The sequence below is a fragment of the Cantharellus anzutake genome, assembly GCF_015039405.1.
Source record: "Cantharellus anzutake strain C23 chromosome Unknown EI90scaffold_69, whole genome shotgun sequence".
Lineage (NCBI taxonomy): Eukaryota > Fungi > Basidiomycota > Agaricomycetes > Cantharellales > Hydnaceae > Cantharellus > Cantharellus anzutake.
Window position 1 is genome coordinate 420,297 of NW_024067019.1, and position 14,965 is coordinate 435,261.

The following is a 14,965-nucleotide window of genomic DNA, read 5'->3' on the forward strand; positions in this document are numbered from 1 at the left end:
TCTTCCCGCGCGCTGGTTTCAATCGCGGCTGGCACCCGTTGAGGTAGCTTTGGACGTTGCGCGATCTGCTAGCTGCTAGCTCACACTTTGGGTTCATGCATGTTTGCCACATTCACATTCCAGAAATGTTAGGTACCACCCCCTAGCTCCAAAGCTGAGGCCAGATAACATTCTGCATCTGGGGTGAAAACTTTTCACAGAATGGACGCTGAAGGCTTCCTCGATCCAGTACTGTTTCGAAGAAGCGTTCCTGTTGATGCATCTCGGATATGCACGTTCTGATTCAGCGGAGGTTACATATTGCCCATCTGGTGAAAACGGAAACGGACCAGATAGGTAAATCATGATCCTCCAACTGTTGGAAGGGGGGGGGGCTCCCCTGTTATTGTTGTATCCCAAACTCGCACAGTGTGATGGTACGAGGCCGAGGCCACTGGACGAAGGCCATCAGGGCAAAGATGTCACAAGATTCACCACGCGAGTAACGTCCGTTCAATTCTCGAAGGGCTCGCTCCCATTACCGCATCCCAGACATGCACCGTGCAATCGGACGAGGCCGAAACCAGATGAATGCTATCTGGTGGATATGCAACAAGAATTGGCCTAGCTCACTAGTATATATGTGTTTCCCGAAGAAGCACTCTCGTAGTACGTCGCTGCATCCTGGCAGATCCGCACAATGCATGTCATCCGTACAGGTTGAGGACTAGATGACAGCCATCTGGAGAAAAATACCATGGGGCGGGGATCACTCGGCCGGCCGTGGATCGTCCCCCGCTTGCGGTGCATGGCCGTGGTTGACTGCTATCCATTCCATGGAGAAACAATCCAGCACCCAGCAGTACACATCGTCGGAAATATTGTTGCACCCAATGCGCTATATACCTGAAGGAATAAATGAATGGCTACATATACTTCCAAGTAGAGATAAAGACGAGCTAGGCCGCTAATATATGCATCCCGGGCTTGCTCGATCGACCAGTTGGCACAAAGCTGCGATTAATTACATGGCATATATTATATATTGTTGCATGACGGGCTTTGGCCGGTATTGAACCCCTGAAAAAAACACAGGTGAGCCATGAGCCAATAGGAGCCATCGTTCGATCTATAGTTTTTCTCGTGCCTCGGCATGCTTGATTAATTTCACCCATGCATGATGCCCATGGCCACAAAACCAGTGAAGAATTAAGAAGCACTCATTATTTCATCATCTTGCGAGTCCAATTCGATCGCAAAGAAGAGTAAGTATTCCAATTATATTAATGGTAACATATTGCAAACTTCAGCCGCATCGCCATTATATTATCTTTCTGAATTCACTTTGGAGATTGCATGGGAATGTCCATTGTTCATTTGGAGGTGCCAAATTGTCCGATCGGTAGATCATCCATGAGCTGCAGCCTGCACTAGCTGTCCCCACTAGTTCCAGAGTTCAGAGTTGACAGCACAACCTCAACCCCACGTACGTACTAGTCCCGGAAAAGGCCTGCAGTGGGAAATGTATATACCGATGTGTCATGTTTGAATGAGGAGGATCATAGACGCACTGGCGATGCCAAAAGAGTTGATATGTAAATGGGTGACAATCTCAATCTTCTTGATGACTTTCCAGCGATGGTACCGCGCCCGGATCAATTCGCTGGAGATATATATCAGGATGTTACGAGTCACAGTGCAGCATGGATTCATCCTTCGGTGGACAAGAGGACTTGAAATGTATTGGGTGGCGAAAAACTCTTGCATGATATGCAGACTCCTGCATGGGCTCAAACGGATCAGTTACATACGGTGACTACCATGGCACGCGGGTCTCTCACATGGTGATGTTTTATAGCGTCGAGCACGGACTTGACAGCCTTCGCCAACTTTAAGTCTGCGATTAAACCAGCAAATTTTAGAATTGCATGTCATCAATTTCTCTTGCAATATGCATATTATGACAGAACTTTGATTGTGGTCTCGTCTCAACAGCACCGATTGCGGGATGGTTCAGAGACCCTCTCTCATTTAGTGCCCCGAACCTGTGCATCAACATGTCCTGAATGGTGGAAGCGGAAAACCAATAATTGTCCTAGTAGTGAGTTGGATCAACAGATGACGGCATAGAGTCGGACATTCACACTTTGGTTGGCTTGTGACCAGGTTGCGATAGCATGCAGAATTGGGTAGCCACGATTAAAGGAGCAGGAGTGGGGAAGACCAGGATGGCATCTACGCTCGACTTCTTGTTGGCGTAGTCAAGAAGGTGGTCGAGTCTACCAGAAACAGCAGCCTATCGAGTAGTACTGCCTCTTAGCTGCGGTAAACTCATCAAAGGGTTCCGTTACATACCGTATCTATTACGCGTGAGGTTCCCAAATCCCGTGCCCCAAACAACAACAACAAGGGAACTTGGTGGTCCAGTCTGCGATCCAACTGAAGGTAGAACTCCCTTCCATCGGCTCGAGTGACACGCATGATGAGGAATCGATGCGGCACCCCTTGAAAATCGCCTATCGTTGAACGGACACACGATCCTGGCATTAACAGCACGACAACTATTGAATAAGCTCTCGCAGAATGTTCGGGCAGATATGGCCTCGAGTCCAAGCATTCGGCGAAGAAAGCGCCTGCCGACGCAATGCTAGCGACCTTCTTCCTTAAAGACGATGTGAACGATGTAGAAGATGTAAATGACGGGGCAATGATTGTGGATGAACCATCGGACCAAGTGGGTGTTAGCCGGGAAAATGTCGGTCACGAAACGATATTGTTGTTGTAGAAGATGTCTTATCGGGCAGGGGAGGAGAAGAGTGAGGGCTCGATTCCCTCATCAAGCTTAAAACTCGGATGAGGATGAGTGAGGATTCAAGGCATCATAATATCGATTCTTACTTCGAAGAGAAAATCGTCGACCGAGGCCGGTTCTGGGAAAGCAGAAGGCTCGGTCGCTACCGGCAACAAAGCTCGGCAAAGTCGAGCTTGAAGCGATTGTGTCATGGAAAGATCCTTCGGCGGTGCCACGCTGCCAAGCCGGTAATAACATAGAAATCGTTTCTGATAAGGATTGAACAAGGGGTACCCAAGGCTCTGCAAATGGCTGACTCACTATCGACGGGATCGGTAGGATTTTCGGTGGGATTTTCAGCGCCAGCAACAACATTTCTGGTGGTTTGGCGTTGTTGCAGTGGGCATAATAGAGGTCTGGGGTGGCCTTTCATCCTCCGGAAGAACCAACGCAGGAACGTTCATGTTTCTAGCTCAGGTGTTAGATGTCCAATAACATGCGCTGGATAAGAGCCCTTTTTCGCAGGATTCTGGACCGGGAGCGGTAGATTGCAATAAGCGTTGGTCAGCTGCCTAGCAAAAACATCTCATGCAGAACTTGTGTGCCAAAAGTTGCGCGCGGAGTACCCTAACAGTCGCAAACTAACAATTGCGCGCGAAGAATCTATTGCAGCAAGTCGCAAAATAGCGCCATACTAAATAAGTAATCAAACAACATTATAATAGAATACAAATGCTTTTGCCTTTCCTTCGTTCACGACTACGTCCCCATACCCTCTTCCAGTTCTTTAAACTACCTAGAACCCCCTTCAACAGCATGGTTGTCCTTTCGAGACCAGCGACCTTCAATGCCTGGCGCGACGTGCATAGTTCCTACTCGGAGTTTACTAAGCCGATGGTGCAATCCGCGCAGGACGATCGCCAGTATAAGCTTATAACGCTAGATAACGGGTTACAGGCCCTCCTAATTAGTGACCCTTCTACTGACAAGGCCGCCGCCAGTCTCAATGTTGGTGTTGGACACCTCAGCGATCCCGACGACCGTCCTGGACTGGCACACTTTTGTGAACATTTGCTCTTTCTTGTGAGTCTTAGGATCTTCCTGGTGTCCTGAGATCCACACGAGAATAAGGTTCTTTTGAATGACCGCAACAATCTGTCCTCAGGGTACAAAACAATTTTCCAAGGAGAACGCATACAGCGAGGTATGTTTCACGAATTTTCACATACAATTCTCTTATAGACATTTCTACAGTACGTTTCCCAACATGGGGGTGGGACTAATGCATATACATCGACCACGAACACCAACTATCATTTCCACATCTCAGCATCAGCTCTTGAAGGGGCTTTAGAGCGCTTCTCTGCATTCTTTCATTCTCCCCTATTTACCCCTTCTGGTACTGCGCGAGAAGTCAATGCCGTCGATTCTGAAAACAAGAAAAACATGCAGAACGACCTGTGGCGTCTCTTCCAGTTAGACAAGTCGTTAAGTGCAACTGGGAATCGTTGGAGCAAGTTTGGGAGCGGAAATTATGAGAGCTTGATGGGTCAGAAGAAGCCGCAGGAGGATGATGTTGTGAGTGGCACGGCAAATGGCGCGGCGAATGGCGACCTTCCCACCAGCGCCAATATCGCTGAAGCCGAACCCGAAGCGGAGGATGGTGGTCTGGCGGGGCGAGAGGTTCGCCGGATCTTGTTGGACTGGTACTCAAAGCATTACTCGGCAAACAGGATGACATTGGCTATACTCGGAAAAGGTTGGTAGATCACCGCTCAAGTGAAGCCAGCCGCATTATCTAAAAACGATCGAGAACAGAGCCGATCGAGTCCTTAATTCAGCTGACGACTAGGTTGTTTTCTCCAATCCCTAATCGGAATCTACCCCCTCTCCGTAACGATGCGTTAGAACCATCTTCCTACCCGAAACTAGTGTCCCCTTGGGGTCCAGATGAAGAAGGGGTCAGCACTTCTGTCTTTCTACCATGGCGTGGATGGCTGCTAACAAGTCTTTAGACAACGATTTTTGCCAAAACCGTGATGGATTTCCGTGCCCTAGAGCTTCGATGGGTAGTCCCTTGGAGCGCACCACTATATAAGACGAAGGTATGTGCATTCTGAAGTATTGTGAAACTTCGGCTCACGGGTGCGCAGCCAGCTCGAGTGATCAGTCACTTCCTTGGTCATGAAGGCGTGGGGTCCATTTGCTCTGTTCTCAAGAAGCAAGGTTGGATCACTGCACTCCACAGTGCATCGTCCACTGGAGACAGGGAAAATGGCTGGGATTACTTCCGTGTTTCGATGAGCCTGACGAAAGAAGGATGGGGTAAGCCATTTCTAGCCTTTTTTTTTTCCTTTCACGCCACGCTAATACCTTCATACACAGCCAAGTATGCATCCATCGTCCAAACGGTCGATGCGTACATTAAACTGTTGCGTTCCTCACCCATTGCTGATTGGCATTTCAATGAAATGAAGACCATTGCCCAGACTGACTTCCGCTTCAGCGAAAAGACTTCCCCAGACCAATATGTGACGCATTTATCAGAGGTTCTGGCCAAACCTTACGCACGCGAGGACATTCTTAGCGCTGGAACACTACTATACGAGTTTGACGAGGTTGCCGTGCGAGAGACCCTGAGGGGGATGACTCTGACCAAAGCAAGACTTATGATGATGGCGCGCGACGATGCAGACTGGAGTGCAATCCACATAGCTAGGGAGCCACTATTTGCCGACGGCAAGAATGCCGGTAAATGGGAGAAGGAGAAATGGTATGGCACTGAGTACCTGGTTCGCCCCTTGAACGTGAGCGATGGTCTTGTTGTGGAGGGATTGGCCATGCCAGGATCCAACGCGTTCATCCCAACCAACCTCGAGGTGGCTAAAAAAGAAGTTACCGAGGTACGTAGGCGTGAAATTGTTTTGAAAGATACATATGCTCACCATCCCTACTTTCAAGCCGCTTAAGCGACCGTTAAAGATACGAGAAACTCCGCTATCCACACTGTGGTACAAGAAGGATGATCGATTTTGGGTCCCAAGAGCAACCTTTATTGTACGAATCAAAAGGTCTTATTTCTTTGATTGTTTGTTGGCCCCGCGTTATTTATTAAGCAAACATTCCCCTTTTTGCTTAGCCCTCTGTCAGCTATAACACCCCGGAACCGTGTAATGACAAGGTATGCGACTCAAGTGCCTGGGAAATTGTTTATTATTGGTCTAACATTTCATCTCCAGACTCATCGGTAACCTCGTCGAAGATGCTCTTATGGAAAGAACATACGATGCCGATCTCGCTGGCCTCAGTTACAGGGTTATGGGGGAAAGCGATGGCATATATGTCTCGGTCACTGGTTACAGCGACAAGCTGCCAGTTCTGTTGCGGACAATTTTGACGGAAGTCAAAAACTTCGTCGTTGATCCCCAGCGATATGACGTGCTGAAGGAACAGGTGACGTAACGTTTCTTCTTTGCTTTACCATACGCTTTTTTCAATATTGCCTCTCAATGCCGGCTTTTCCTGACCGCTGAAATTCAACTTAATTTCTTTTCCTCTTGCATCCCTCTGCCTCCCCTTTTTCATTCCATCCCAAGTCCATCATTCATCCGTGTTTACTAATCCCCATTCCGTGTCTAGCTTCGCCAAGAGTGGGAGAACTCCGAGTTGGACCAGCCACATACACTCGCTGAGCTCAAAATTGCACAAATCATCCGAGAGCAAGCATGGAGCGCTCGCGAAAGATTGAACGAGCTTGAGTGTATGTTTCACTTTGTCATTCCGAGTTACACCTGTTGAGGCTTCAGATGTTCGTCCAGTCGTGGCTGCCGAAGACGTTCAGAAGCACCTACAGATTTTACTCTCACGTACGCACTCCAAAGCACTCATTCATGGAAACGTTTCGAAGGATGTAAGCATCACCGTTCCGTAACATAAGCAAGTGCACCGTTAATTGATCTTTCTTTTTTCATTCGCCGCTCCTCGCTGGTGGTGCATCTAGAGCGCCATTTCAGTTATGCGGGATGTGGAGGATATATTAAGTACCCGAGGTCTCACCCCAATCGAACAGATATCCACACGAAGCCACATCCTGCCACCAGGTTCGTCCCCTTATTTCCCCTTTGGTTAACATGCTAATGAAACACGACATTTCGGAAACTTTATCGATATCACCTACGTCCATTGGATTTTTACAACCAACGAACAGGCAAAAGCTTTGTAGTCGAGACACCTGTTCCCAACAAGGATGACGTTAACTCCAGCATTATGTATTATTGTCAAATTGGAGATAGCACCGACGTCCGTCTTCGATCCACGGCGCATTTGCTGGCGCAAATCACCCGCGAACCCTGTTTCGATCAACTTCGAACGAAGGAACAGCTAGGGTATATTGTCTTCAGTGGTACATGGACCACGACCGGCATTCTAGGCTTCAAATTTACTGTACAGAGCGAGCGCTCTCCCACGTACCTCGAATCCCGAGTGGATGCTTTCTTGGAGCAACTGAGAGGTTATATCACTGATATGAGTGCGGAAGCCTTCGACCGAGAAAGACAAAGTCTCATCGACAAGAAGTTGGACAAATTAAAAAATCTGCGACAGGAAACGAACCGTTTCTGGAGCCACATTCACGACGGTTACAATGATTTCCTACGCCGTAAGTTCACTGTTTTGTTCGTCAAGGAGATTCACTAAATGCGAAGTTTTTCCCTAGATGAAACTGAATGCGAAACTCTCAAAACGATCACGAAAGATGAAGTCCTTTCCCTCCTGATGACGCACATTCACCCATCATCTCCGACTCGCAGCAAGCTATCAGCTCACATCTACTCTCAAACTGTTCCATCCCCACGCATGTCACTCGCCGCTTCCGCCGAGCTTCTCAAACACCTGAAGGCTGCAGGTATTCCAGTCCAGGAAGGCCCATACAACGCGGCTGCTGCGATGCAGTTCTCCGTGGCGGTCAATCAGACCGCGTGGAGGGATTACTTCGACAAGGACATGCCAGAATTCGACAAGAAAGTCGCCGCCCAACTGATCACTCTCATGCCCAAATTAGCCAAGATGTATCCTCTCGAGGAACCCGGGTCAGATGCGCCGGCGAAACTCCCCGAGGGAACGATATTTATTGAGGATATTGCCGAGTTCAAATCAACCCTGCCTCTGGGCAAGGCGGCGCACCCGGTAGAGATTTATTCTGACTTTGGATCCAAGTTGTAATGCATGGACAGATAGATGTGTAGGGAGGTATTTGATTCGTTTTTCTAAATAGAAATGTTTTCTGCTTTAGAATCCATGCAATTTTCCATGACGGTTGCATCGTGTTCGTGTGTCACCAATGTGCAATGAGCCTGTATAGATTTCGTGTTCAGTACTGAAAGGAATGCGGCAGATCGTACTTCATTCCCATTGGTGTGCAAGGGCTACGTGTCACCGTTGAAAGGAATGTGCAGTGATTTTGGTCCCCTCACCGCCCTCAGGCCTGTTTGGACAAGTGACTCCCAATTGGAACCCCTTCCAACTCTTCTCAATAGAGTTGTCCCTGCTGGGCTTGACATGATTGCCGTCGTAGTTGCAATATCCCATGTATTGGCGTGTACGATAGGCACTCGTGAGCTTAGAAGCCCAAGGAAGAGACTACCATGCAAGTGGTCGGTGAACTGTTAAGCGGCACCAACCCGAGATGGATCAATGTCGCAGTTCGTTCAGCGGTTCCATACGTTCTAGATTACAACATTTCGGGGCACGAGAGCCCAAGGCCCCCAGGAAAGTTCACGAAGGGATACTCACCATTTGTTCATGTCGCCAAGTGAGCCATCCCAGGGGCAACCAGCAACTTCCATTAGCTCTATGCAGAGTAATTCAGGCCCCTTTCAAGTTGGAGAGTAGCTGAGATATCTTCGCCATTATTTTCTTGTAGTGCGTGGAGACAGGCGGGCTGATTTGGGTGCCTCACCATCTTTTCTGGGAAGCACACTGCTCACTGAAAGGTAGCGACTGAGCATACCAGATCACGTCGATCACTAACCTTTGGTCTCGCCTGGCCAAGACCGTAGAAAAATATCCCATGACTCTTTCAGTTTGGTATCAACCACTCCGCCGAACATGGTGTCGAGCTTTCCATTGGTGTTGAGAGTTGGAGTTCATAACACGCACCAATGCCCTATCGTCGCTTATGGAGATTTTGCGTGAATTGACAAATGACGCTGAAACGTGACGAAATGTTTCTAGGTGCCCCACCTCCGTGAATGGATGATTCGCTTGAAGTAAAATGGGCCCCCTCTGTTATAGAGAGGCCTTTGCAGGGAACACGGGTCACCATGAAGCTTATAGTAAGCCTACGAGTGAGGACACGAATACTTCGCCAGCAGACGCTGCAAACGGACGCGCAAACCGTGCGCAATAGCGCTGCCAGGAGTCCATGTCCGCGAAGCGCCTCTAGAAAGGCAAGGCCACGCGCACAAGGCCATGTGGTGGCAAATCATTACCAGACCCATGGTTAGAAACGCAAAAGAAATATGAAGCGCAACGGAACCGTCCCAGCGAAGGATAGTAGATAGACTCAGAATACAATTCATGATGTGAGCGTCACCGTCCTTCACATGTGCGACGCATAGGGGGAGAATTGGACCATGTCTCATCAGTGAGAACTGCCAGTTCTCCCTCTGAATAAGTATTCTTGGGAATTGTAAGGGCGAGAAGCATGGAAAACGGAGAAATACATGGAGCCTGGCTGCTAGGCATGCTGCGGTAGGCGGTCCACTCTGCCCGGAGATATTACGAAGAACAAGCAAGCACCTCCACACGCTTAAGGTTTCGGTTGTTCCAGAAGCTCATCTGTACATGTTTTCAGGGGATTAGAGGGAGTCGTTGAAGTCCTCAGGACAAGTGCTTGCGTTTCACTGGAGTTGCACTGGAGCGATTCCATCGGAGTGTGGGAACAACGCGTGACCTTCCTGTCGAAGCGCCAAGTTCAGCCTTCAGCATGCAGGCGCTAAGGAACAGCAAACCATCCTCAATGGTTTTTTTAAGATTGGGCTTGCGGGGAGACATGAAACGTGCGCCCCTGGTGCATACGCAATTACTAAATAGACTTGCCAGTACCTCTGCGAGTGAGTCAGAACCAGGCTCGTCTGCTCCGGCAAAAGCGGCTCCGGCTACGCTTTCATGGCCTGAGTACCTTAAAATTAGAAGAGGGAGAAGGATATGGGAATTAGTGCGTATGACTTATCTATGTCATAGGCCCTACTTTATTTGTTGACTATTTTCATTATCATTTGACCCGACCCTCATGGGTGTATCTGCTCCAGACTGCGACAGTTCCGATGACATTGGGAGCTTTTGGTGGAGGTTTATCGTATTTTGGCTCTATTGAGCCTGATCCCACTGCCCTAATTATGGGCCTCGAGCCAATTTGGATATATGCGTTGGCCACCTTCTCGTGTGCTGGTGAGTCCATATGCCAATTCTATCGCAACGATGTTTTATAACATTGGCTGGGCGGTATCTACTCTTCACTTTTATTTCCTAGGTGCCGGGTACCTCGTGGGACCATTCAGTCAGTCTCCGCTTTACTCGATGTTGTTAACCATCATCCCGTGTCCTGAGCACAATAATTTTCATTGTTTACTTGTCCTCTCTAGTCGGATCTACGCTATGGCGTCTCACGCACCGTAAGAAGCTATCCCAGATTGACTCCAAGGAGCGTGAATTCTACCAACATATTGTCCGCAATCGGGTCGATCCATCATCTCAGAGTGCTACGGTGAGTTCGTTTGCCAATTGCCCAGGGGCTGTCTTGAACCCAATGTTTTCCCTTTTACTTAGAATCCTGTCCCTGACTACTATGGTGAGTCGGTTCTGTGATGATGCTTCATTCGGTTGCTGACTTCATCGGTCTCTCTCCTAGGTGAGAACGTTGGATCAATTAAGCAGTACCGCCAGTGGCTCCGTGACCAATCAAAATATCGAAGGAAAGCAGCATGGCCAGAGCAATAAGCAACCCCCCCCCCCCCTTCCAGTAACCAATACAGCATCCCACCATTACACGCCCAACGTAGTTCAATAAAACACGATAACAAGCCTTCACTTCCTCTATCTTCTCATGCTTGCAGTTCTGTTGTTACAATGCGCATCACTTCGCATCCATCACAGTTAATGCAATGTCACTCAGATGGGGGTCGCACGAGGTTGCGAAGAGTAGCGATGAGATTCCCGTTATGCCTTGCGAGTGCCTGCTCGGCTAAATGTCGCGTTAATCCAAGTTCGTTGACCTGTAGGATCGGGGTCATCGTTAAAGAACGGGCACTTGGGACATGAAAAAGTGGGAGGATTAAGATGCGTACGATGACATCTATAGATTCTGCAGATTGTTTTGTGTCCAATGCAAGCTTTGGAGCTCTCTTCGGCGGCTCACTGAAGGCGCCTGAAGCAAATGCCTCTTCCATACGTTTCTTCGAGAATGTGTGCCCGTCTTGAAACTGAAACATCCATTATTCAGAGGCACAGAGCGGCAGAACAACGGAGAGTGGCGCTTACGCTTGCTATAACATCCGCCTCTGGTCTACCGTTCGTCGACATGGGTCACAAAGTATCAAGGGACTGGACTCGATTGAATTCAAACAGTACGGATGCTGCCGGAATTATTCCCATCTGTGGCGCAACTCTTTCGAGCTGCTCTCAGAGCATTCATATCCATGATCAGTACAGACTATTTTGCTGAACAATACCTGCATGTTGACAAGTTATTGTTGATGGGTATTCGGCAACACCCGGACTAACCATATAAATCAACGCGGAAGTTCGTTTCCTTCTCTTCACTTTGATCAAACCCCTCGACGCTTTACATCTGCCTCTAGTCAATGAGTCAACTAGAGGTGGTCATCACCGAGCTTGGGAATAAGAATGTAATTCCTTATATCTGCTTTGTTGTACGGGAATTCAACGGGAACAGGGCTCGCATGGGGAGTACAGTTGAGACATTTTTTGCGTCATTGTTATGTTGTTGCCTAGTTTCTCCGCCATCTACAACGAATGCAATGGCTCTATGCCTTATCACTTTGATACCTGTCCTTCTCACATGCGACCAATGCCTACAGGGTCTTGAGATCCAATCCCATGTTTCTCAGCCCTTGAATGGACTGTCCCACCTGTTCTTCTGTTGACTTTGTTAAGTCCACGGTGATGATGTTTTCTTCCGTTGCGGGGTCCGGCCATTCGAGTGTCGCGAGCTGGCCACCCAGCATCGATTCGTTCATGAAATGACCCTTTCGCGCCGACATTCTCTGCAAGAGGACGTCGTGCGGTCCATCAAGATGAATGAAGTAAGTCCCCACATGTACCCGAGGTGCTGGGTCTGAGTGATGGGTTGTTTGATGAGAACTAGAGCGTTCTGATGCGGGGTATGGATGATTGTCTGGTATCTCTAAGGGGGGTGGGATTGTGCAGCGCTGCTGTTCAGATGAAGGTGTGCGGAGAACATCACGATATCGCTTTCTCAGCGCTGAGCAGGCGATCACGATCACTTTGGATGTTCCCGAAGCAATTAGGTGTTCTGCAGTTGAGCGGATGAGAGAGAGCCATGGGTGTCGATCTTCGTCTGTTAATTGTTGACCCTGCGACATTTTGTCAATGTTTGATTTTGGGTGAAGATCATCCCCATCTTGGAATTGCGTATTTTGAATGGCACCCGCAAGGGCTTTGCCTGTGGTAGATTTTCCACATCCACTGACACCCTTGTGAGACGGGAATTAAGTGTTGAATGGGAATCGTTATCACCAGAAGACATCATGTACCATGACGATGATGAGCGCCCCCTTGTCCGCCGATACTTTTGGCCCGGACATTCGCAGCGGAAGCAATACAGGGAGTTCTGGATTCTGATAAGGGGACGTGACTGTTGACCCCGTCGCGCGCGGCAACAACCCCGCACTTTTCACATTCTGTAATACAGTATCAAGCATGCAGAGCAGCTCGATATGAATGTGACCGTCAAAGTGGACCCACACGCTCCTCTCAAACTCTCACTGATCCTTGTTCGTGATGCTGGTATCACCGAAAAATTTACAGCCTGGCCTTGCTTGACGATATAGAAATGAGTGGTATACAGCTCAATAACGCTTTTGAGCTACATTATTTTCCGGAACACTTGATGGACGGAAGGGAAGATCTCTCCCACCTAATCTGTGATATAGACTATTCTACCGGTATCACTGCTGGTGATGTTGATGCCAGGGCACGAAACTGGGGCGCATCGCATGCGGGTGTGAACTCTCCCTTGTTTTGGTGCGACTTGCGGTATTGATTGGGCGGTTGGAAGCCAATCACTCGTCCATACCTTATGGGCCACAGTTCTTTCGGAGCGCTGCATCGCGCTGAGAACATATAACAAACTTTTGAACTGTGTTGATGTTGCGATTGTGCTTGAATGCTCATTCACAACACCTGACATTTGACGTGGCTGTAGTATCGTTCTCGCTTTTCCCTGGCGAGAGACGGGAATCCCGTGGTAACGCGAATGACGTTGGGAACTTTCGCAGGCTCTGTGATGGCCTTGTGAACGTCAACAACTTTCAACCGAGTGCCACACTGCATTTGACAGGTACCAATGCGCAGGGTGGCACGTCGTACGACCACTTGGTCCTTTCTTTTCGGTTTCGATACCTCCCCTTCCGCTCGCCTTGGAGCTGCACCTCAACCAGTTGCGCCATCATTCGTCGCCGTGCGCTTACATCGAACCTAAGGTCTACGCTCCAACCCCCAACACACACAAGCTCAGCGTCTCCGACTCACCCAAAGTAATCTCTGTTGGTGCCGCCATAATATCTTTCGCGTCGCTCTCCACATGTACAGCACACACCCCCGCTAGAAGGTCCCTGAACCTGGATGAACGACCGACGCTGCGATTCGTTCAACACTCCCAGGACCCTCAAAGTCGGGAGCCAGATAACTTGCCCTCAATTTCTTCATTTCGCTGAATAATACGTGGCAATTCGTCCGCCTTGGGTGATAGTTGGCCAACTTGCAAATTATTCTGGGGAATATGAATGAGGGTTGGGAGCTGGACTTCATTAGCTGGATCATAATGATACATTTCTGAGGAAGCTGCTGTTAACCGTGCCAGGATTCTATATTCATGGCCTCACGGATGATTCTGCTGGAAACTTGTATGCTTGGGGAACATGGAAGGGCTAGTGGGCCTTACAAGTGATGATACTCCGTGTTTTTACTTGGGGGATCAGCTATTGCGACTCCTCTCGGAATGGCAGTTCTTTTCTCTTGACCAACGTAGAGTCATCACAGGGCCAGACATGATTAATGAATCAGGAAGGTCAAGCTTTCCAACCAGCCTCATATGCGTGTGCGTGTGCGTGTCATTTTCAACTGGGTTTCACTGTACACAATCAGTACAGGGCCGTGCTATGTACCTCCCATCTTACCAGCTCTTCAACCGTCTGCCAGTATCCCATCTATTCACCGTTTACCATGCAGTCGCCGGTATCCACAAGACCGCTTCATCCCTCGAGTCGCAATGACCTAAGTTTGAGGATCAGAATCCCGGATAATTAATCGGGCAGCCCACTAGACCTTGCTGTTGAAAATTGCCTCCCTGTGAGCGACGGTAGCGATGGTGCGTAGGGGCCGGAGGCGCTAAGCGCCCATTCAGATGCGCGCGTCTAAACACCCACTAACGATATGATGCCGGAGTTGAGTACGTTGAGAAAGAAAGGAAGACATGATCGAAACGCATACTTCAACGTAGCGTAGAGAGTGGCATATGGTAATCAAAGAGGTAGCGTAGAAAGATGAGAAAGGACCACGCGAGCGACTGCCACGTGTCAGCGCTATCCCCGCTGTCCACTCACGCGCCCGGGAGAGCCCCCCAGAGCTAAAGCCAGGGGCAGCTTCTGGACGACAGCAAGGTGGACTCATCCCAGAAGAACCAGCCGCATATAATCACCAGCCACGTCCCTGGTGATTTCTGGCTAGAAAAGCCAGCCCCCGGTGCTCTTCGTGATCTGCAGGACATTTTATCCAATGCATTACGAACTGCCGCGTTCAACGTTGGCAATACGCCCATGCACCCCACCTGTACTGAATTTCGAGCAACCTATCGAGGTTCAACAGTGCCAGATTGTTCTCCATTCATTGGATAACGTGTGTGCCCTCTTACCTTTATTCGGATGGTTGGCTTGA

General features: G+C 49.0%; 4 protein-coding genes across 4 annotated transcripts; 2 read left to right on the top strand and 2 right to left on the bottom strand.

Annotated features, from left to right (window-relative positions):
- Positions 1–3,586: 3,586 nt before the first annotated feature.
- EI90DRAFT_2936593 (Metalloenzyme, LuxS/M16 peptidase-like protein) lies at positions 3,587–7,990 on the top strand (the record flags this gene model as incomplete). The annotated part of the gene is made up of 15 exons (XM_039055161.1): positions 3,587–3,853; positions 3,936–3,974; positions 4,025–4,529; positions 4,589–4,731; positions 4,786–4,875; positions 4,924–5,095; positions 5,156–5,673; positions 5,732–5,827; positions 5,887–5,951; positions 6,010–6,223; positions 6,410–6,530; positions 6,589–6,680; positions 6,771–6,870; positions 6,978–7,427; positions 7,485–7,990. The coding sequence occupies 15 exons, from the start codon at positions 3,587–3,589 to the stop codon at positions 7,988–7,990; spliced, it is 3,378 nt and encodes a 1,125-aa protein (XP_038911019.1).
- Positions 7,991–9,821: 1,831 nt separating this feature from the next.
- Positions 9,822–10,768, top strand: EI90DRAFT_3147014 (mitochondrial import protein Pam17; the record flags this gene model as incomplete). The annotated part of the gene is made up of 6 exons (XM_039065490.1): positions 9,822–9,986; positions 10,081–10,219; positions 10,302–10,328; positions 10,414–10,535; positions 10,598–10,619; positions 10,680–10,768. The coding sequence occupies 6 exons, from the start codon at positions 9,822–9,824 to the stop codon at positions 10,766–10,768; spliced, it is 564 nt and encodes a 187-aa protein (XP_038911020.1).
- A 167-nt stretch (positions 10,769–10,935) lies between these two features.
- Positions 10,936–11,350, bottom strand: EI90DRAFT_3130829 (uncharacterized protein; the record flags this gene model as incomplete). The annotated part of the gene is made up of 3 exons (XM_039064342.1): positions 10,936–11,043; positions 11,116–11,250; positions 11,309–11,350. 3 exons carry the CDS (start codon positions 11,348–11,350, stop codon positions 10,936–10,938), a joined length of 285 nt encoding a protein of 94 aa, XP_038911021.1.
- A 333-nt stretch (positions 11,351–11,683) lies between these two features.
- Positions 11,684–12,676, bottom strand: EI90DRAFT_3077644 (P-loop containing nucleoside triphosphate hydrolase protein). The gene is made up of 2 exons (XM_039061733.1): positions 12,565–12,676; positions 11,684–12,504 (listed from the first exon to the last, which is right to left on the bottom strand). Exons 1-2 carry the CDS (start codon positions 12,613–12,615, stop codon positions 11,863–11,865), a joined length of 693 nt encoding a protein of 230 aa, XP_038911022.1. The 5' UTR covers positions 12,616–12,676; the 3' UTR covers positions 11,684–11,862.
- Between the last annotated feature and the right edge of the window lie 2,289 nt (positions 12,677–14,965).